We start from the raw sequence: 21,877 nt of genomic DNA, 5'->3' as shown, positions 1-21,877 counted from the left end.
AACAAGTGCCCATGAAGAAAATGACTAAACACCATCTCCAACCACCCTTGAGACAAAGTAATCAAACAGGTGGCACCATGGCCACCATCTGATGAAGATTCCCATGAAATAACTAAGCTTGGGCCACCAGTGATATCTTGACCAAACCCTCAACAGCTTCATTTTCAGATTTCTCTTCTCTGCATAAAAATCTTTAATTTACAGGAGAAACAATAGTCAGCACTGTGAGCTTTTAAAACAAAGAAATCAGAGGCCACCATTACAGAAATGACTGATTTCTGCAAAAACTAAGACAAAGCTAATGAAAGAAAAAAGAAATTCAGCTCTTGTTTTAAGAAATATAGGCTATTTTCAAAATAAGGAATTTTTTCACCTAGGATGATTCTTGAAATATTGAAAATATTCTGTATTCCTATTTCCTCCATTTGTTACTTCTGAAAATTTTATTTTTTTAAAAAACTCAAAGCACAATTTTTGTAGAATCTGTTTCCATTTATGTGTCTTAAGATTAATTTCTTTTATGGTGTACAACAAAATGTTTTACTATGTCTGTGCCTTCTTTCATTTTTCTGTTCTTTTCTTAAAATTACTGCTAGTGGTAGATTGTTATATACTAACCACAACTTGTATGATTAAAGTCCCAACACTTTTATTTTTTTTTATTATTTTTTTTTTTCCCTTTTGTCTTTTTTCGTGACCGGCAACGGATCGCAACCCTCAGTGTCGCGCCCGTACCGGGCCGGGACTGGCAACGGGATCGCAACCCTCGGTGTTGCGCCCGCACCTCGCTCAGCCAGTGAGCAGCCGGTCTGTATGTGGGATCCGAACCCTCAGTGGGAGCGCCGCCGCGCTCCCAAGCAGCGCACTGTAGCAGTGCGCCACCGGGCCGGCCCAAGTCCCAACACTTTTAAAATACTACAACTATATCTAGGTTTAAAAGATTTTTAAAACTTGTAATGGTAGCATTCCGATACATTAAGCCAAGAAATGAGAAATGCCTGATGTGTTCCTATTCAAATACTAGATAGAAATAACCACATGGATACAAGTAAATTAAATAAATGGTAAATACAAAAGTCAGTATTATATAAAGGTTTGAAGTTTTTAAATCTTTAAACCAGACTTCTTGTGACATGAGCACAAAATAATTTGTGTTTTTAAACGAGGGAAGCTATTAGTAGTATTTTGTTTTCCATTTTAGTATCTAAAATAAATTGCAAAGAAAATGCTAACATTTCTAAAAATATCAATTTGGGACTATTTATAAAATATAACTGGGGGTTATGAATCAATAAAAATAGACTTTGCATAAAGGTGCACCTTCAATCAGTTTAGAATGCAAATTAACTGCATTTATCATAAGAAATCTTACCTTTTGGAATAGGTGGCAAAGGATCTTCAAATAAAATCTTTTGAATTAATTCTGAAACATTTTCTGAGGAGAATGGAGGTTTGCCTGAAATCATATGAAAACTTGCAAAATTAAACAACAGTTTGCTATCACAGATAATTCTAAACTAATATCAACTACAGATAATTTCAGGATTACATAATTTACAGAAAAAGTATATAACAATAACTAATTATTGAATGCCTAGTATGTACCAGGCACTGTCTATTTTTATATTTCTCTAATTCAAAATGTATCATCTTAAGTACACAAATTCACACATGGATGGACCACTAGTATGAGCCAAGGGCCACATGGGCCACTCAACACATCTGAATAATTTCAGGCCCCTTGACAAAAATTTCTACTAATAATCACTGTTTTTAAAAGTTAGGCACATTTCAACATTCCAGATTATCATGAAAAATTACCTATATGTCAGAAAGTACCTAGGAACCTGCATACGCCTAGATACCAAGCAATTTAGCCAAAATCAATATACAGAAAAATTTAACAAAACCAGCTTTTTGACATCTTATAGATAAAATATTTGCAAACTACAGACTTACTGGGTTTTTCTGGTGTTTCTGTTTGTTTGTTTTAGTCTAGCTCTGATTTTATACTGAACCAGAAAATAATCACCTGAAAACATTTCATAAAGCAGACAGCCCAAAGACCAGAGGTCACTGGTGATGGAGAAGTCAGTACCCTTCACAATTTCTGGTGCTGTATAAATAGGAGATCCTAAAAACAAAGTACAAAGAACAACTCTGTGAGACATTCGTATTGTTCCCAACACAAACCTACCTGAGAGAAACCTGGTGAGATGAAAAAAGACAGGAGGAAAACATACACATGAATAAAACTTCATGTGCATTTCACATTTTAAAATGTTTTCTAATTTTAAGGTCACATTTTACGAAGGACTGTATGAATATAAACATTTTGAAAATCCATCTGAATGAGAGGTGTGGCAAATTCAGGTAATACTCTTTTTTTTAATTAACAATTTAAATACTCAAAAGAAAAGAAACTTCCTTTATGCTATTTCAATTAGAATAGGTTAAGCAGCAGTAATAACCCCCAAATTCCACTGGATTAACAACAAAAGTTTATTTGTTACTCACTTGTTCAAAAAACATTATAGAGGGCCTATCTGTCTGCACTAGATGCTGAGAAAACAAAGATAAATAAGACCCATGGGATGCCCAGGCATCCCGCCCAACACTTAATAGATGTTTCAACAGTATTTGTTGAATATGAATGTCTAACTCCACTGGAAATGTAAGTTCACTTAGGGCAGGGATTTTTGCCTTTGTTCACATCCATATTCCCAGTACCTAGAACATGCCTAAATTTTTCTCAAATTAACGAATATGGAATTAACAAAAAAAATATGCTAACAAAGAAATTTAAAAAAAAATACAAAGAATATATAAAATAGAACGGATATAAAGCCTTACATTCACAAACAAATGGGAAAGACCAACACAAAAAATTTATTACAGCGTAAGTTCAATGACTGATTTATGCACAGAATATCATAAGAGTAATAGAAAAAAAAGAACCAACACCTAAGTATTCAGTCCAATAAAATTCTGCCAACCAGAGGGCAAAGAAGTAAAGAAGTCTCCCTCAAAAAAGCTGCCACCAGGAAAGAAAAGCAGGAGAACCAAAAGAGTAAGGGCACTGGAGTAAGGGCACATGTGCAAGAAACTAAACACAGAATGCTGCTGGGACATAAAGCTAAAGCAGAGAGTGGTGGGGGATGATGAATTAGTCCCTTTCTGTTGCTCATAAAAGAATTCCTGAAACTGGGTAGTTTATAAAGAAATAAAATGTATTTCTTATAGTTTCAGAGACTGGGAAATCCAAAACCTAGGGAATACATCTAGTAAGGGCCTTATTCTTGGTGTGACTCTCCACAGCAATTCAGGGTATCACATGGTGAATGGCTGAGAGAGAACTAACCTCTTCACTTGCTCTCCTTTTAAAGCCATCAGAACCATGCCCATTACCACTCATTAAACCAATTTATTACTCCATGAATGGATCAATCCATTCACGAGGGTACTGCCCTCATAATCTAATCACCTCTTTAAGGCCTCACCTTTCAATCATCATAATAGGATTTCCCGTCCTCAACATTGTTATAGTGGGGATTAAATTCCAATACATGAACCTTTGGGGGACACATTCAACCAAAGCAGAGAACCCCTCATAATCTAATCACCTCTTTAAGGCCTCACCTTTCAATCATCATAATAGGATTTCCCGTCCTCAACATTGTTGTAGTGGGGATTAAATTCCAATACATGAACCTTTGGGGGACACATTCAACCAAAGCAGAGAACTGTTAGTCTGGCTCCTCCAAGAAGCAGACATCAAGATAGGATAACCATGCAAGGATTTTATTACAGGAAATGTCTATGAGAGCTGGTCAGACCACAATCCAGGCTAGACTCACGTGACAAGAGAGGGAAGGAAGGTTAAATGAGGTATACTTAGATAGATGCCATGCAGTCTAAGAAAGGTTGATCAAGGTCACTGAGAATCTTTGAATCAACGTCAGCCCAGGAATAGGCCTGCCTTTGTATCCCCACCATGCTCCGTCATTAGCTGGGCACAGCTCATAAGAAGTGTGGCTTCACAGCAAACACAGTAATGGATTTCCTCCTCAAGTAGCTAGAGGCCTTGGTCAATTATGTTCCCTGTAGTTGAAGGACAGCAAGGCACATTCCCATGGTCATAAGAATAGAGAAGCAATCAAAGACCAGATCAAGAAATTGAATTCTAGTCTGCAGGTAGAGGATTCTAAATTTGAAACTCATTTCATAAATCAGCCCAGATTTCCAGTTTCTGTATCAATCAATAACACTGGGCCAGAACTGAGCCCAGTTTGACATGACCTCCATCACTCCCTCTTAAACTGGGCCACTTAATTCATTTATATAACTTTCCCGACCCTGGAGTTTGGGACCCATGATCCACTACAACTCTCTAACTACACAGGAAATTAAGACTCCTTGAAGCTATGTGACATTGCTCTCAAGGTTACACAGTTGGACACAAAAACAGAACTAGCATCCAGGTGTCCTTATTAGAACCTCTTTGCAATACCACCTTTACACAGCCCAACCAAAAATTTTTTCTCTTTCATTCATCAGTATCTAACATCAGAATCATTGTTAATAGGTTTTTTATGGCTCCCCTACAACACACAGCCACTCATATATGTTTATTTCATGTGCCTTGTTCATCACCACACTTCAGCTGTAAATTCTCAAAGGCTCCAGAGAAAAATAAAAGGGGCTTTACTTTTTACTTTCCTCTTTATACCACAGGGATGTGACGGTGAGTTGCATATGACGTGGATGATCCCCAAAGGTCAGGACTGATTCTGCCCTGTTGATTACAAGGGCATCCTCCACCCTTGGCCAAAGAGGTTAACTTGCCCCAGCATGGAGACTATTCTTAAATTAAGCTCAGAAGTAACTGAGGATCACTTCTAGAACTTCTGACCTATTTCTCTACAACACACCCCTCTTCCCTTATTAAATATGTATTACAGAAATATACCACCTTCCTTGTTTTCTAATAAAATGACCAATAATAATTCAGAACTTAATATTCCACTAACATAGTCCACAATAGTCATTTTCATAGAATGCTGGTCATTCTATGGAATGCTATTTGGAGACCCTAAAACCCTTCTTCTTGGGCACAAAATCTTACTGTATACAAGACCTGCCCTGAATGTTACATCTTCTTTGGTCATATTTATAGAGCCTACAATTAACCGGCTGCTCCCTATCCTTTTCCCTCATCTTTCTCATCCCTGGGCCACATGAATACCAAGCCCATGGATGCCCCCCTCTCTTTCATCTGTCACCCAACTTAACTGACAATCATGGTGTTACAGAGCTTTAGTGACCCAAAGTCTCAAGTACCTGTTCATGGAACTTGAGAAGGAAAGATCTTTACCCAAAAGATAGAAGAAATATCACTTTCAGACTCTCCTTTCAATACAGCAGTCTTAACATCCCTGCCCCATCTCGCTGTCAAAAACATCTGCCAAGAATGCACCCTTAGAAAGATGCCTTAATTGCAGAATATCATCCACTCATCAATGTTGAGCAAATATCTATCAAGCCACTATTGTTTGCCAGGCAGTGTACTAAGTGCTGAACCCCCCCCCCCCACTTTATGTTCTAATGAGTAGTCAGAAACATAAACTAAGGACAAGACACAGGCTTTGTTAAAGGTTTCCATGCCCAACACAGTATTTGATCCACATGGAAAACTTTAGGCCATGTACAAAACCATTCCTACTAGACCTCTCCTGGCCACTATTTAAATACAATATTGGACTGACAAAATAACAGATTGACATTATCTCCTAAACACGGGACTTGGGTGGCCCATAACTAGAGTTATGATCTTTAAGCTCTCCAGGTCCACATACCTTTGACTCTACTTTTCATGCTTTTCTTCAGTACATTTTCCCCACTATCACTTCCTTCTTCTGCTGCCACCAGAGCAAAGAACTCTTCCAGATTTTCACCTTCCACTTTTGCCAGGCAAAAATTACTGAACTTCAATGTACCAGGCCCTTCCAAGAGTATCTATGAAGATTAAAAAACTGTTCTCAGAAACAAATTCAATTTGCACATCCAACAGTACCTCTCATAATTACACTAAAGAACTTTTGAGCATCAGCTTTCTTGTTTCATCACAACCCAGAAAAATAAATGCTTACAACTTTTTCAAAAAGAAGCTAAATAAATCCACCATTTTAATAATAATTGTCCATTCTCAGATGTATATAATAAACACATCACATAACCACAGAGGGAAACCTTAAGCTTTTGGGAAAGATAAAGAACATTGTATACTTACCAACCTTCAGTGATAGATAAAAGAGGATTTGAAAACCCACCTGCCTGAAGTATTGTTCATTCAAGAGAGGAAGTAAAATGTAGAGTTAAAACTAAGGTTTTAAAGTTAAAGATCTGGATTTGAGCCCCTAATCCACCACTTACATGCTGTGTGACCCTGAAGAACTTATTTAACCTTTTTAATCCTCAGTCTCTTCATCTATAAAATGGGAAAAATAATACCTAACTCTTCAGACTATTGTAAGGGTTCATTGAAATTATATATTCAACGGGCTTAACCATCACTGGCATGAGATAAGCGCTCAAGTCTGCTAACATAATCTGATTATGAAGATTAGAAGTTATCTGTTGAGGGGCTGGCCAGTTAGCTCACTTGGTCCATACCAGACAGCCACCAAAAAAAAATAAAAATAAAAAAAGAAGTTATCTGTTGATTATTGAAGCCATGCTAGGAACCAGTGTTCTATGACTTTTATCATTTCCTCTAGAGTCTTTAAAAATATTTCTGGATAGTTGTAATGGATCAGGGGGTTTTTTTGTTTTTAAAAGCAATTTGAAGTTAATCTTTAATTTCTAGTCACAAATACTAAGAATTTCTGTTAGTATCAACAGCGGCTTTTATATTTATTTGATCATCAGAATCCCTTGGAGGACTTGTTAAAGCGCAGACGACTAGTCACTACCCGACCAGTTTCTGATTCAACAGGTCTGGGCAGGGATGGGGGCCAAGAGCCTGCATTTCTAACAAGTCCCAAGTCATACTGACATTGCTGATTCAGGGAACAAACTTTGAGAACCATTGGCAGGGGTCTGTAAACTTTTTTTTTTCACTTTTTTTTTTTTCTTTTTGCATCTGGCCAGTAGGGGGATCTGAACAATCGATCTTGGTTTTATACACCGCACTCTAACCAACTGAGCTAACCAGCCAGCCCCATAAACTTGTTTTTTTAAAAAAAGCCAGCCAAATAAATATTTTAGACTTTGCAAGCCATACAGTCTTGACTATCAGTTCTACTCTTGCTGTACAACAGTAGCCACTGACAATAAATAAAGGGTGTGGCTGCACTGCAATAAAACTTTATGTACAGAAACGAGAATCCTGCCCAACCTCTGCCTACCCTGTTCTAGACTACAGGTTACTTTACAAATCAAACTGAATGTCTTAGATCATAACTGCTGATAATAGACCTCATTAAATAATTCCTACATGGATATGAGCAAATACAGCCTCTGGGTCAAATCCTAGCCACCGCCTGTGTTTGTACAGCTGTGAGCTAATAATGGTTTTTATATTTTTAAATGGTTGAAAAAAATCAAAAGAATATTTCTTGACATGAATATTATATAAAATTTAAATTTCAGTGTCCATAAATAAAGTTATTGAAACATAGCCATACTCATGCATTTTTACATATTGTCTATAGCAGCTTTCAGAGTACAATGACAGTTGTGTGGCTGCAGACTTGAGGTAAGTATATATACATCTCCAACAAGAACTGTTATTCATTATACAGGGTTTTTTAATTTTTTATTTTTCTCTTTATATACAGGGTTGTTTTGAAGTTTTGGGGGAGGGCTTAATATCTTCTCATGTAGATGGCCTACAAAAATAAAGTTAAAAAGTGAAATATTCAACTTTTCATTTCACTGGCATATATTAAAGGAAAAGAAGTTAAAACTCAGACCAGTAATATGTACAATTCCTAAGAGTATATACTTATAAAGACAGTAATAGGTATCATTGCTTGCAAGCACACTACCTACCAGAAAGTGCCTAGAAGCTTAATCTAAATATAATATGTAATCCTCACAAACCACCTCAAAAATATCTCCATATCACAGACAAGGAAACTAAGGCACAGACAGGCAGGGTAACTTATCCAGGATCACATGGCTCCTAAGTGTCACTGTTGAACGCAACTCGGAAACTAAGCTGGTTTTATAACTCTACTGCACTGAATCAGATTTTGTTATGGATAATTAATTTTAACAAAAAAGAAAATATTTGATCGATAACATCAGGAATCATACATGTATAGCCAAGAATGCCATTATCAAGCTAAAATAATGGTTCATACATGCATACTACGATTTAAGAGCTAAGAGAGTATTTTCTTATAGGCTCATCACTCACAATATACTTTAGCAGCAGTAATAAGTAATAATTACTCATAGCTCTGAAAGGAGGAGAGATTTTACATTCAAAAAGCTACTTAAATAGGTAGCTAAAATTTCAAGATGTTCTATACCAGATTTTTATCTAAAAATAAAAACACCTCTGAAAAAGCACTCTAAATTGAGACACAATCAGTTAGGAAATCAAAACTTTCATTAATTACCTTCCCAGGAGAAATGTCACAAAAGAGAATGCCAAGTTTATGAAGGTGATATAATCCAGTAATCAGGTCAATCCCAAATTCTCTCACAACATCTTCTGGGAGGTTTTCATCTTGAGCAATAACCTTTTCCAAGGAACCACCTGCAAGAAGATGGTTGAAACCACCTATTTCAACACACCAACATCACAGAATGTCTCTGAGAGGTTCTATACTGCCAGACACTGAGCATTAAAAAATGATCAAGACAGCAAACCCTGACAGTCTGGCAGGGTAAACACACATGTGAGTGAACACAGTCATCAAAGCACTGTAAAAAAAAGTCTGTGCCCACACTCCTGAGCAGCTCGAGGAGAGTGCCCACTCCGTCAGGTCCCCCAAGAAATGAACAGCAACAAAAATCAGTGTTAAATACTCTCAAAACTGTGCACTTAAGTCACATTATGCAATTTATAGTCTCATTTACTCATGTGTAAAGTCAGGTCACATTCTGCAAAGTACTGCATGGAAAAAGGACATTGCCTTTCCTTAACAATCACCATCCTTAGAGTACACCACTGATAACATAAAAGGCCAAAGGCAAGCACATTGTAAATTCCGTTGCTATATTCTTCCAGGATCCCAGTTACAGTTCTGCCATCTAAGTGCCAGAAACAATCTTTTTTTTTTTTTTTTTTTTTTTTTGGCTGGCTGGTACAGAGAACGAACCCCAGACATTGGTGTTATCAGCACCACACTCTAACCAGCTGAGCTAACTGGCCAGCTCTGAAACGAACTTTTTTTTATTTTATTTTTATTTATTTATTTATTTATTTTTTGTCCTTTTTGAGACCGGCCGCACCGCGCTCAGCCAGTGAGTGCACTGGCCATCCCTATATAGGATCCGAACCCGCGGGCGGGAGCGCTGCTGCGCTCCCAGCGCAGCACTTTCCCCAGTGCGCCATGGGCTGCTCAAGACAACTTTTTTTTAAAGGGTCAAGATTACAACAGCCAAGCTCAGAAAAAGTGAAGTCTCTGTTGGCATCTGAAAGTTCAATTAGAATTACTATGATGGAGGGCCGAGCCCGTGGTGCACTGGAGAGAGTGCGGCGCTGGAGCGCGGTAGCGCTCCCACCGCGGTCCGGATCCTATATAGGGATGGCCGACGCTCACTGGCTGAGCGCGGTGCGGCCGGTCTCAAAAAAGGACAAAAAAAAAAAAAAAAGAAGAATTACTATGATGGAGGTAAGAGGTGACTTTGGGGGGATGGTTGTTTATTTTGTTTTGGTGGGTAAGGAACCATTCCAAACAGGAATACTTTAGAGTTAAGATATTACGCCTGGTCAGGGGTCAGGAATAAAGAGTAATCTAGGGATGTCCCCTGACAACCTGTGAGTATACACATTTAAAGAAATAATCCAACCATAATCCCTTCCTATTAATTCAGAAAATTAAAATGCAAATAAGTTATTAATCCAAAATTACGTCTTTTAGGATTAAATTTTATAAATTCTAATTGTCAATATAATCATTTAGATTCTTAAAGCTAGTAATAATTACGATATGTCTTAATATTTAATGATTCTTTGTCATTACTCAATGTAAGTGATTTATTAATATATCAAAGTCAACCCCAAATTGAATTTACATAATTCTTCCTTTCACCAATCATCTTTGCTCTTTACCGTTCCCTAATATCCATCAAGCAATACATTTTCAAGTTAATAGTAAATAATATCAACACTACTTATATGTGCAATAGAAGACAAAAGTAAAGTAACAAAACTCACACCATATGTTTTTTCAGTACTACGTAAATTGGTTACATTTACGGCACTTCTTACACACTCTTACCTGTGCAAAGCTCCACTACGAGCCAGAGATGATTGCTGGTTTCATACCATTCATGAAAAGTTACAATATTCTTGTGTTTAATTTCATGGGTGAGACGGACCTATAAAAACACACAGCATTCACTCTAACAATAAAAAGTTCTTAAAACCCTTATATCTACTGAGAAACACCTAAATAAATCATTGGTAAATGGATTTTAGAAAGGTGGAATTTATTTGGTGGAATTCTCTACAGACATTAGAAATTATGGTAACATTGGGCCGAGCCCGCGGCGCACTCAGGAGGGTGCGGCACTGGGAGCGCGGCAGCCCTCCCGTCTCAGGTTCGAATCCTATATAGGGATGACCGGTGCGCTTACAGCGTTCACTGGCTGAGCGCGGTGCTGCCGGTCTCAAAAAAAAAAAAAAAAGAAATTATGGTAACATGGAAAAATGCTAATTTAATGTACAATCTTAAAAATAACTTTTAGAAATATACATAATACTGTTTTGTGTATTTGTGTAAATACAAATTGCAAAAGAATCACTTATAGGAAAATGACCAGAAGGTATCCTCCAAAATAGCTGCTGTTATTGGTGGAACTACACACATTACTTTTAAAACACAGACAAAAGTAGTAGTAACTTTAAAGTAAAAAAAACACTTCTTAAGTAAAAATAACCTAAATGCTCAATAACACAGTAAGAGTTAAGGAAGTTTCTGTATTATAAACTGACAAAATATTAAGCCAATATTAGACTCCCTATTTAATTTTACAACATGGAAAAATGATGATGTTATAATGTTAAATGAAAAAGGTAAGAAACAAAATTATATAATGCCGTGATTAAAGCATTTTTAAAACTCATGGGAAAAAAAAGACCAGAAGGAAAGAAATCACCACATGAGCAGTGATTGCTGCCTTCAGGTGACAGAACAATGGTACTTTTTTTCTTCTATCCATTTTTCTGTATTGTCCAAGTTTCTACAATGAATATGTATTACTTTTATAATATTTAAAAGAACTCAAATGCTGGTGAGGATGTAGGGAGAGGGGAACTCTTCTACACTATTGGTGGGACTATAAATAAGTACAGCCATTATGGAAAACAGTATGGAGGTTTCTGAGACAACTACAGATACAGCTATGATATGATCCAGCAATCCCACTACTGGGTATATATCCAAAGGAATGGAACTCATCATGTCAAAGGACACCTGCACTCCCATGTTCATCGCAGCTCTATTTACAACAACCAAACTATGGAACCAACCTAAATGTCTATCGACGGATGACTGCATAAGGAAAATGTGGTATATATACACAATGGAATACTACTCAGCCATAAAAAAAAAGGAAATTCTGCCATTTATAGCAACATGGATGAGCCTGAAGAAAATTATGTTAAGTGATATAAGCCAGACACAGAAAGAAAAATACCACATGCCCTCACTCATAAGTGGAAGGAAAGGAGGAAGGGAGGAAACAAAAGACCACAATAATACATTAAACTTTCAAAAGAAGAAAACAAAAGCAAGGATACTAGAGATGGAGGGGAGGGAGAGAGGGGAGTTTGGGAAGTGATTGGTCAGGTAAGAGGCATAACAAATAATTACGATTTGTAATAATAAATATGCTAATAAAAAATAAATTTAAAAAAGGAAAAAAATAAAAGAACTCTCAGAAGTATTCTATAATCTTTTTAAAAATATTTTTAATGATTATAATGTCATCAATTCACCCAGATTATTAAAAGAGGAATCATTACAATAAACACATTAACATTAAAATGTATATTTCCATTAGGTCTTAAGAATACTTGTACATCAAAAGCAAAAAATAAAAATGCAAAATTCCCTGTCAGTTAAAAATACGAATTGTTTTGGGATTTTTTTTTAATTCCATTAAAGAGCTAGCCAGTTAGTTCAGTTGGTTACAGCACAACTTTGTAACACCAATGTCAAGAGTTTAGTTCCCCATACCAGCCAGCCAGCCATCAAAAATATAAAAAAATAAGGGCTGGCCCATGGCTCACTTGGGAGAGCATGGTGCTGACAACACCAAGTCAAGGGTTAAGATCCCCTTACAGGTCATCTTTTTTTTTTTTTTTTTTTTTTTTTTTGTCTTTTTTCGTGACCGGCAACGGATCGCAACCCTCAGTGTTGCGCCCGGACCAGACCGGGACCGGCTACAGGATCGCAACCCTCGGTATTGCCCCCACTCCTCGCTCAGCCAGTGAGCGGCCGGTCTGTATGTGGGATCCGAACCCTCGGCAGGAGCGCCACCGCGCTTCCCAAGCGGCGCACTAGCGCAGTGCGCCACCCCAGCCCCCAGGTTATCTTTTTAAAAATAAATAAATAAATAAAATATATATATGTATATAATATATATATAAATAAAATAAAATTCCATTAAATACAAAAATGTGTGCATTAGAAGCAAACCTTCAAGACCCAGAATTGTGGACAACTACCAAAGTGCTTCAGATTCTATTATTTGAAAAAAAAATTTTTTTTAATAGCATCAAATTCTACTGTCACTTAACACAAGCTAAAGGGCCCATAACTTGTAGAAATATGGAGTTCCCTATTTTAAAAGTGAAACACTCTGGGAACAACTAGATGGGTTCATACTATAACACAGAGGAAAATGGGGTCACATAACTTAGAAGATAGATGAGGAGAAAACCAATAATCAGAGTGACCAAGAGAGAATTTGAGGAGCACCTTGTCAAAAACCACAAAACTAGTAAGACCACCAGACAATGAAGAGGACCACTTGCTGCACATGTTTAAGGACACCCACTGATTCAGGCATGGAGAGGGGGAGGGCCTGATGAAAAATAAAGGAGGTGTGGCAATTCCAACAGAATTCAGGCCCCAGTACATCCCGCCAGCACCCTCCATCACTCAACATACGCCCAATGCCTACTCTCCCAGATGCTGGGCCACATCGCCTTTCACAATCTTGCCTCCTCCCTCTACTCATCTACCTATCCATGGTTACTCCATACACCTGCACTGTTCAATGTAGGAGCCGCATGCCACACAGGGCTACTGAGCACATGAAAAGCAGCTTGTCTGAACAGAGATGTGCTACAAGTATGAAATACACATCAGATTCTGAAGACTTAATACTAAAAAAAGGATGAAAAATATCTCATTAATAGTTTTTATACTGAGTATATGTTGAAATGATAATACATTGTATACATTGGGTTAAAAAAATATATTCTTAAAACCCCTTACTGGCCAAGCTGCACCCCACCCACAAAAAAAACTGCTTACGTTAATTTCACCCATTTCTTTTTCCATTTTCAATGTGGCTACTAGGAAATTTAAAATTAGATTTGTAGCCCCATTATATTTCTATTGAATGCCATTGCTAGACTTGTACTAAAAACTGCATTACCTCCAAAATCTCTTTCACACATCCTAGCCTATGATACACTCACTTTCTAGGCTCACTCATGCTAGCATTCAACCCTCCACACACTCTGCATATACCCAAGCAGCTGAAGCAGACACAAACCATGCTGACTGATCTACTTTAAATTTACGATCACAAATCTCAAATGGCCCCAGACAATCTGCCCTTTAAGTGACATTCACGCCTCCTCTTTCCTCTGACCTCTAACACTGTCTTCTTCTCCTCCCACCACCTACCTGATGATGTTGCTTAATTCAGAGAAACCAGAAGGGAATGTAATCTATCAACAACTTGCATGTTGTCCCAAATACCTGCCTTCCTTCAACCATCCATGTTCCTTTCAAAAGCCAACACCTCCTTTTGTATACAAGATCCCATCCTCCCTCAAACTTCAGTTCTACAACTGTCTCCTCTTCACCCTATGCTGTCTATTTCTCCCTTGCTACTGGATCATTTTCATCAGCATATAAACACACTGCAGTTATTATCTCTCATAAGAGGTTGCTAATTGCTTACCTAATAACCACCTTGCCTATGTCCTTAATAACAGATTCCCTATACTATTGGAAACAGCTTTGTGTCTGGCCAGAAAACATTTCCTCACCGCCTGCAGAGATGGACGGAGTACAAACAAGACATTAACAGGGTCATTGGCTGAGGTTTCCTGGAAAACTTTTAAAGGGGGTTTATTTAAGACACCAGGTAACTCCTTGGCACCCCCTTTCCTCCTCTTCCTCCCTGGAAAACTAAAGGTGCAGTGGCCATCCAGCAACTGTGAACTGGCTTTGAGCACATAAGCCAAGCAACGAAGAGAGGAAATACAGGGAACTGATGACGTGGTGGAACCAGCTTACAAGTGCTAGACTTCTTTACATGAGAGAAAATGAACCACCTGCTTTAATTTCAGGTCTCTTATCAGGAGTTCTGTCTATCAGTTACTCCTGATCATTCCTTCCATCTTAATCTCATATCCCCATCCAGCTATCACCCTATTTCTCAGCTCCTTGATACAGCAAACTCCTTAAGAATGACCTCTACCTTCTCTTCCCACTTCTCTTTAAATCCATTCCGATTCCTGCTTTCATCCTCCCCACTTCACCAAAGTCACTCTCTTCAAGGTCATCAGTGGCCTCTCCATTGCAAAATCCTTAATCCTCACCTCATCAGCTGCAATTCATACAACTGATTTCTCTCTTCTCCCTGCATCATTTTCTTTACTTGACCGCCACACCACATGATTTGGCCAATACTTTTTGTTGCAGAAAAAAAGAATCCACTCTGGTTACAAAAGGACTTTTAACGGGCACAGATAATTCACAGAACTGATGGTAAGGGTCATGAAAAAGAATCTAAGCTGACTTTCTAGAAAAGACTCCCAAAATCACACCATAAATTGAGCCACCAAGAGAGCATCTGCCCCTGCCACCAACAGGACATGGAGGAATGAGGACCCTGCCATCACAGTTGTAATAGCTGTCATCTCTAGAACATTGCCTCTGCCACCACTAGGAAGCTGCCATGTGCAGACCACAGTGCCCACATTTCTCCTCAAAGAGAACCTTCTGACCATCCTAACTATACAACAGCCATCATCAGTCTCTTTTCTATCTCCTGCTTTATTTTTCTTCCAGCAATTAACACTAATAATCCATATGTTTATTATATATAGTTCTCTTCCAGTTAAAACAGAAGCTTCCTCCAGCCTGACACCCAGGGGGGTTCTGGGAGACTGGGGCCATGGGCCCTAGCCTTGTCCCGCCACCACCAGCAACGGAAGCCAGCCCAACACCTGGGGGGTCCTGGGAGATGCGGGCCTTGGGCACTACCTCCTCCCCTGCTACTACCACCTCGCAGCACATCCAGGCCAGCAATGGAGCCAGCCCAAAACCTGGGGTGTCCTGGGAGATGGGGGCCTTGGGCTCTAGCCCCACCCCTGCTACCACTGCTGCCACAGCACATCCAGGCCAGCAACGGAGCCAGCCCGATATCTGGGATCCTCAGATCCTTGGGGGCCAGGACAGCCCTACCCCCAACCAGATCCTAGAAGATACTTATTAACCACATGTATTTCTTTGGACATGTGACTTATCTGCTCATGTGCTTCACCAAATTTCAGCTTAGATTTTTCTAATTCATTTTTAAGAGTTCTTTTTGCAATAAGGATATTAACCTTTGTGTGTTAAACAAAAAAAAAAGGTAGAGAATAGAATAATGGTTACCAGAGGCTGGGAGGGGGTGGGGGTGGAAGATAAGGAGTGAACTAATACAGACAAAACTATGCTATCTACCCTAAGTGAATCATTGGGCAAGACATGCATATATTTAAACGACACATTGTACCCCACAAAAATAAATATAAATAAAATTTAATTTAAAAAAATAAAACAGAAGCTTTCTGAGAACAGAGATTTTGTCTTCACTGCTGAAAAAGACAGTGTAATAATGCTCCTGCTTTACTTCTGATTTTAGCCATTTTGGTCTTCCCTCTTTTTTTCTTGGTCAGTCTAGATAATGATTTGCAAATTTTGATCTGTTTAAAGAATCAGCTTTTGGTTTTGTTGATTTTTTCTACTGTTTTTTAATTCCCTATTTCATATATTTCTGCTGTAATATTTGTTATTTCTTACTTATATTTGCTTTTGGTTTAGTTTGCTCTTTTTTTATTTTCTGAAGGTAGAAGTTTACATTACCGATTTGAGATTTTTCTTATTTTTAATATAGGTGTTTACAAGAATAAATTTTCTTCTAAGCACCACATGAGCCTTGCATCTATAGATTTTAATATGTTGTGCTTTGATTTTTATCTCAAAGTACTTTCTAATTTCCCTGTGATTTTTCTTTGTGCCCATTGTTTATTTAGGAGAGTGCTGTTTAATTTCACACACGTATATGAGTTTTCTAAATTTTCTTCTGTTAATGTGGTCAGAGAACATATATTATATGACCTTAGTCTTTTTAAATGTATTAAGACTTATTCTATGGCCAAAAAAAACTGAACATGAACATTTAAAAACTTCTGAAATTACTCTAAAGAACCCTGCTGAGAGTTGTATTATTAATTTCTACTTACATGAATAGTAATAGTGATTTGATATACCCTACCCAAACAGGCTACCATTGTTAATACTGATCTTTCCTAATAATAATAATAATAATAGTTGAAAAAATATAACACTTCTTCAATTGCTAGTGAGACTGAGAACATTTAAAATGTTTATTGTCATTGATATCTTATTATTTTATAAATGTCTCAATGTGCTTTGCTTATTTTTCTATTAGAATGTTTGGCTTATTATTATTTCTTTTTTCTTTTTTTGTCTTAAAAGATGACCAGTAAGGGGATCTTAACCCCTGACTTGGTGTTGTCAGCACCACACTCACCCAGTGAGCAACCGGCCATCCCTATATGGGATCCGAACCCGTGGCTTTGGTGTTATCAGCACCACACTCTCCCGAGTGAGCCACGGCCGGCCCCTTGCCTTCTTATTATTGAATTTTAATGTATTTACTTTTACTGAAAGTTACTCATGCACATAGTTTAAGGAGTCATTAGCTGTAGAGTTTGTTAAAGAAGACAGTAGTGCCCATTCATCATGACGTCTATTTCCTCTTTCCAAGAGGCAATACCCAAAAGAAGTGAAAGCAGGATCTGAAAGAGACATTTGTATCCGCATATTTGTAGCAGCATTATTCACAATAGTCAAAACATGGAAGCAACTTAAGTGTCCGCCAAATGGATAAGCAAAGTGTGGTACTATATATATGTATGATGGAATATGATTCAGCTTCAAAAAGGAGGAAATTCTGATATATGCCAAAACATGGATGAACCTTGAGGACATTATATTAAGTGAAATAAGCCAGTCACAAAAAAAAAAAAAAATACTGCATGATATCACTGTCATAACCCACCTAGCATTAGTCAAAATCATAGAAAATAGCATGATAGTTGCCAAAAGGTGGGAAGAGGAGAAATGAAGAGTTAAGAACTTAATGGGCATAGAGTTTCAGTTTCGCAAGATGAAGAGTTTTGGAGATAGATGGTGGTGATGGGTGCACAGCAATATGAGTATACTTATCGCTGAATTGTACAATTCAAAATCATTAAGGCAATAAATTTTATGAGTATTTTACCACAATTTAAAAAAAAAAAGAAAACTTGGTATGGTCCAAAAGCCTAGGCTATGAAGTGACACAGCTACATCAAACCTAAGTGCTCACTCAGTGTCCTTCCTTAGGAAAGCCTCATATTCATACACTAAATTTCCAAAGTAAATGACCTAATATAGACCATAGTTTCCCTGACCTGTACCAAAAAAAAAATTACTTGGATATGTTTATTAGTAATTATTCAAGATTGCTGGCACTGAAACAGATAGAAAGTTGTCCATTCCAGACTGAAAATGTGGTACTTCATATAGTGAGTTCAACGGCTTCTGTTTACATGCTACCTTTTCAATCTAATCACAGCTCTGTCTTTCCCCAGATGGATGGAAACACACTTGACTTACCCAGTTGGTTATTTCAGGCCTTTTGCACTTATCAGTACAAAGAACAGCTACAAAATTGATTGTTCCTTTCCGTCGACCTTTATAAACAACAGTCTTGCTTCCTCTGCCAATCTCTTCATACAGAATAAAGTTTTCCATCTCTGGGCTGACTTCTCACATAGGATAAAATAGCACCTCCAGCTCCTAAAAGTAAATAAAAATGACACTTACAAATGCATGCTAGTTGCATGATTATTTAGTGTAGGATAAATATCCTAGCCTAGGATATTTAATAAGTAACTAAACCTAATAATTCTATAAGTTCAGAAAATTCACCTACAAGTATTGGATACTAGTGTGGTTCTTTCTGTAAGATGAACAAAGTTAAGGGAAAAAAATAAATAAAAGAAACAGTTCACAAATCAGCATTTAACTCCCTCTCAACATCTTTTTTTTTTTTTTATTCTAGCTTCACTTACAGTACTATTGAGGTAACTCAAATGTATGTCAGGTATTGCAAACAGTGATGACAAGCACTTGTTTTTCTAACACACATATTCACACATAAGAGCATTGAATGTCTTTCCATCTTTTTGTGTTCTCTTTCATTTCTTTCAGCACTGATTTGCAGTTTTAATTGTAGAGCTCTTTTACCTCCTTTGCTAAATTAATTTTCAGGGTTTTTTTGATTGTTTCTTTGTTTGGTGACTATTATCATAAATGGGCTTGCTTTCTTGATTTCTTTTTTCTGCTAGTACATTATTGCAGTACAAAAAAGCCACTGATTTTTGTGTGTTGATTTTGTATCCTGTAACTTTACTAAAATCGTTTATCAGCTCTAAGAGTCTTCTGGTAGAGTCTTTAGGTTTTTCTATATATAGGCTCATGTCATCTGCAAGCAGGGACAGTTTTTCATCTTTTCCAATCTGGATGCCCTTTATTTCTTTTTCTTGCCTGACTCTTCTAGCTAGTACTGCCAATACTATGTTAAATAGGAGTTGTAAGAGTAGATATCCTTGTCTTGTTCCCATTTTTAAGGAAAAAACTTTGATCTTTTCCCCATTCAGAAAGATATTGCCATTGGGTTTGCCAAATATGGCTATTACTGTGCTGAGACATCTTCCTTCCATACCTAATTTGCTGAGACTCTTTATCATGAAGGGATGTTGAATTTTGTCAAAAGCTTTTTCTGCATCTATTGAGATAACCAATTGGTTTTTGTACTTTTGTTGATGTGGTGTACCACATTTGACTTGAATATGTGGAACAATCCTTGTCTTCCTGGGATGAATCCCACTTAATCATGGTGTATAATTTTTTGATGTGTGGCTGTATTCTGATTGCTAATATTTTGTTGAGGATTTTGGTGTCTATGTTCATCAGACATGTTGGTCTACAGTTTTCTTTTTTTTGTTGTATCTTTGTCTGGTTTTGGTATGAGGGTGATGCAGGCCTCATACAATGAGTTTGGGAGAATGGCCTCTGTTTCAATTTTTTTTTAAGAGTAGGTTGAAGAAAACTGTCGTTAATTCCTCTTTAAAGGTCTGATAGAATTCAGCAGAAAAGCCTCTGTTCCTGGGCTTTTTTTGTTTGGAAACTGCTTGGTACTGCTTCGATCTCATTGCTTGTTATTGGGCTGTTCAGGTTTTCTATGTCTTCTTGGTACAGAGTTGGTAGTTTGTATGTTTCCAGAAATTTATCCATTTCCTCCAGGTTTTCAAATTTCTGGGCATATAGTTGTTTAAAATAGTTTCTGATGATTCTTTGTATTTCTATGGTATGGTTGTAATGTCTCCTTTTTCATTTCTAATTTTTGTTATTAGGATCTTCTCTCTTCCTTTTTTTAGTTGGCCTTGCTAATAGCTTGTCTATTTTGTTTATCTTCTCAAAAACAACTTTTTGTTTCATTGATCTTTTGTAGTATTCTTTGGGTTTCTATTTCATTTAGTTGTGCTCTGATCTTAATAATTACTTTCTGTCTACTAATTTTGGATTGGATTGTTGTTTTTCTAGTTCAAGGTGTAGCATTAGGTTGTTTATTTGAAACCTAACCTTACATCTTTTGATGAAAGCATCTATTGCAATAAACTTCCCTCTCAGTACTGCTTTTGCAGTTTCCCACAGGTTTTGGTATTATGTGTCTTTGTTTTCATTAATTTCAAGAATTTTTTTTGATTTCCTATTTAATTTCTTCTTGAACCCTATATTAGTCCATTTTGTGTTGCTATAACAGAAATATCTGAGACTGGATAATTTATAAACAGAGGTTTATTTGGCTTACAATTCTGGGACAGCTGCATCTGGCACAGGCCTCAGGCTGCTTCTACTCATGGTGGAAAGCAGCAGACAGCTGGAGGGTACAAGCAGACCACATGGTGAGAGGAAGCAAGAAACAGAAAGAGGGGAGGTGCCAGGGTCTTTTAAACAACCAGCTCTCACGGGAACTCATAGAGCAAGATCTCACTCATTAATCCCCCCACCTAGGGAGAGCATTAATCCATTCATGAGGGAGCCACACCCATGACTCAAACAGCTTCCAACACCATCACATTGGGGATCAGATTTCCACATGAGTTTTGGCAGGGACAACACATCCAAACTATCACTCCACCCCTGGCCCCCCAAAACTCATTTCACTCTCACATGCAAAATACAATCATTCCATCCCAATAGTCCCAAAAGTCTTAGCTTGCTCCAGCTCCAACTTAAAAGTCCAAAGTCACATCTGAGACCAAAAGCAAAAGCTTCTAGATGTGAACCTGTAAAAACAAAACCAAATTTACCTACTTCCAAGAAACAATGGTGGAACAGACATTGGGTATACATTCCCATTCCAAAAGGGAGGAATAGGCCAGAAGAAAGAAGAAACAGGCCCCAAACAAGTCTGAAACCCAGCAGGGCAGACATGTCTTAAAGCTCCAAAATAATCTTCTTTGATTCCAAGTCCTGCATCCTGGGAACAATTGGGCATCTGCGCCTCCAAAGCCTCAGGCAGCTTCACTCCAACAGCTCTCCCAGGCGCTGCCCAGTAGGCTGCACTGGTGCCTGCAGCTTTTCCAGGCATGTGTTGCAGGTTACCACTGGCCCCGTAGTTCTGGGGTCCTGGCAGCAACTCCGCTGCCGTGACTCTATTAGATGTTTCCCTGGTAGAGGCCCTCTGTGGGGACTCAGGCCCCATATTCCTGCTCAGCATTGCTCTAGTAGATGGTCTCTGCAGCAGCTCCATCCCTGCAGCAGATCTATGCCTGGACCCCCAGGCTTTTCCATACATCCTCTGAAATCAGGGTGGAGGCTGCCACGCCTCCACTGCTCTCAGGTCCTGCCAGCCTGCAGACTTAACACATTGTGGATGCCGCTGAGGTTTCAGGTTTCCACTCTCCAGAGCTGCTGCACAAACCACACTTGGGGCTGCTTGAGACAGTGCTGTTCCTACCAGAGCAAATGGGATGCAGAAAGCAAGTTCCTGAGGGCAGCTGCACCCCGGGTCTGCCCTCCAGGACAACTCAGTCCTTCTAGTCCTC

The 21,877-nt window shown here is 38.0% G+C and overlaps 1 protein-coding gene across 1 annotated transcript in view; it reads right to left on the bottom strand.

The window, feature by feature from the left end:
- Positions 1-18,515, bottom strand: part of LOC103589341 (serine/threonine-protein kinase ULK4-like) — a 59,072-nt gene extending 40,557 nt beyond the window's left edge. Inside the window, exons 1-6 of the mRNA XM_008571295.1 lie at positions 18,378-18,515; positions 10,458-10,557; positions 8,628-8,767; positions 5,856-6,015; positions 2,033-2,134; positions 1,373-1,456 (exon numbers count right to left, since the gene is read on the bottom strand). Of these exons, the coding sequence (XP_008569517.1) occupies positions 1,373-1,456; positions 2,033-2,134; positions 5,856-6,015; positions 8,628-8,767; positions 10,458-10,557; positions 18,378-18,515 (724 nt within the window). The remainder of the gene's footprint in view (positions 1-1,372; positions 1,457-2,032; positions 2,135-5,855; positions 6,016-8,627; positions 8,768-10,457; positions 10,558-18,377) is intronic.
- Between the last annotated feature and the right edge of the window lie 3,362 nt (positions 18,516-21,877).

The sequence above is a fragment of the Galeopterus variegatus genome, unplaced genomic scaffold, assembly GCF_000696425.1.
Source record: "Galeopterus variegatus unplaced genomic scaffold, G_variegatus-3.0.2 Scaffold675, whole genome shotgun sequence".
Lineage (NCBI taxonomy): Eukaryota > Metazoa > Chordata > Mammalia > Dermoptera > Cynocephalidae > Galeopterus > Galeopterus variegatus.
This window is presented reverse-complemented; position numbering and strand designations above follow the sequence as displayed.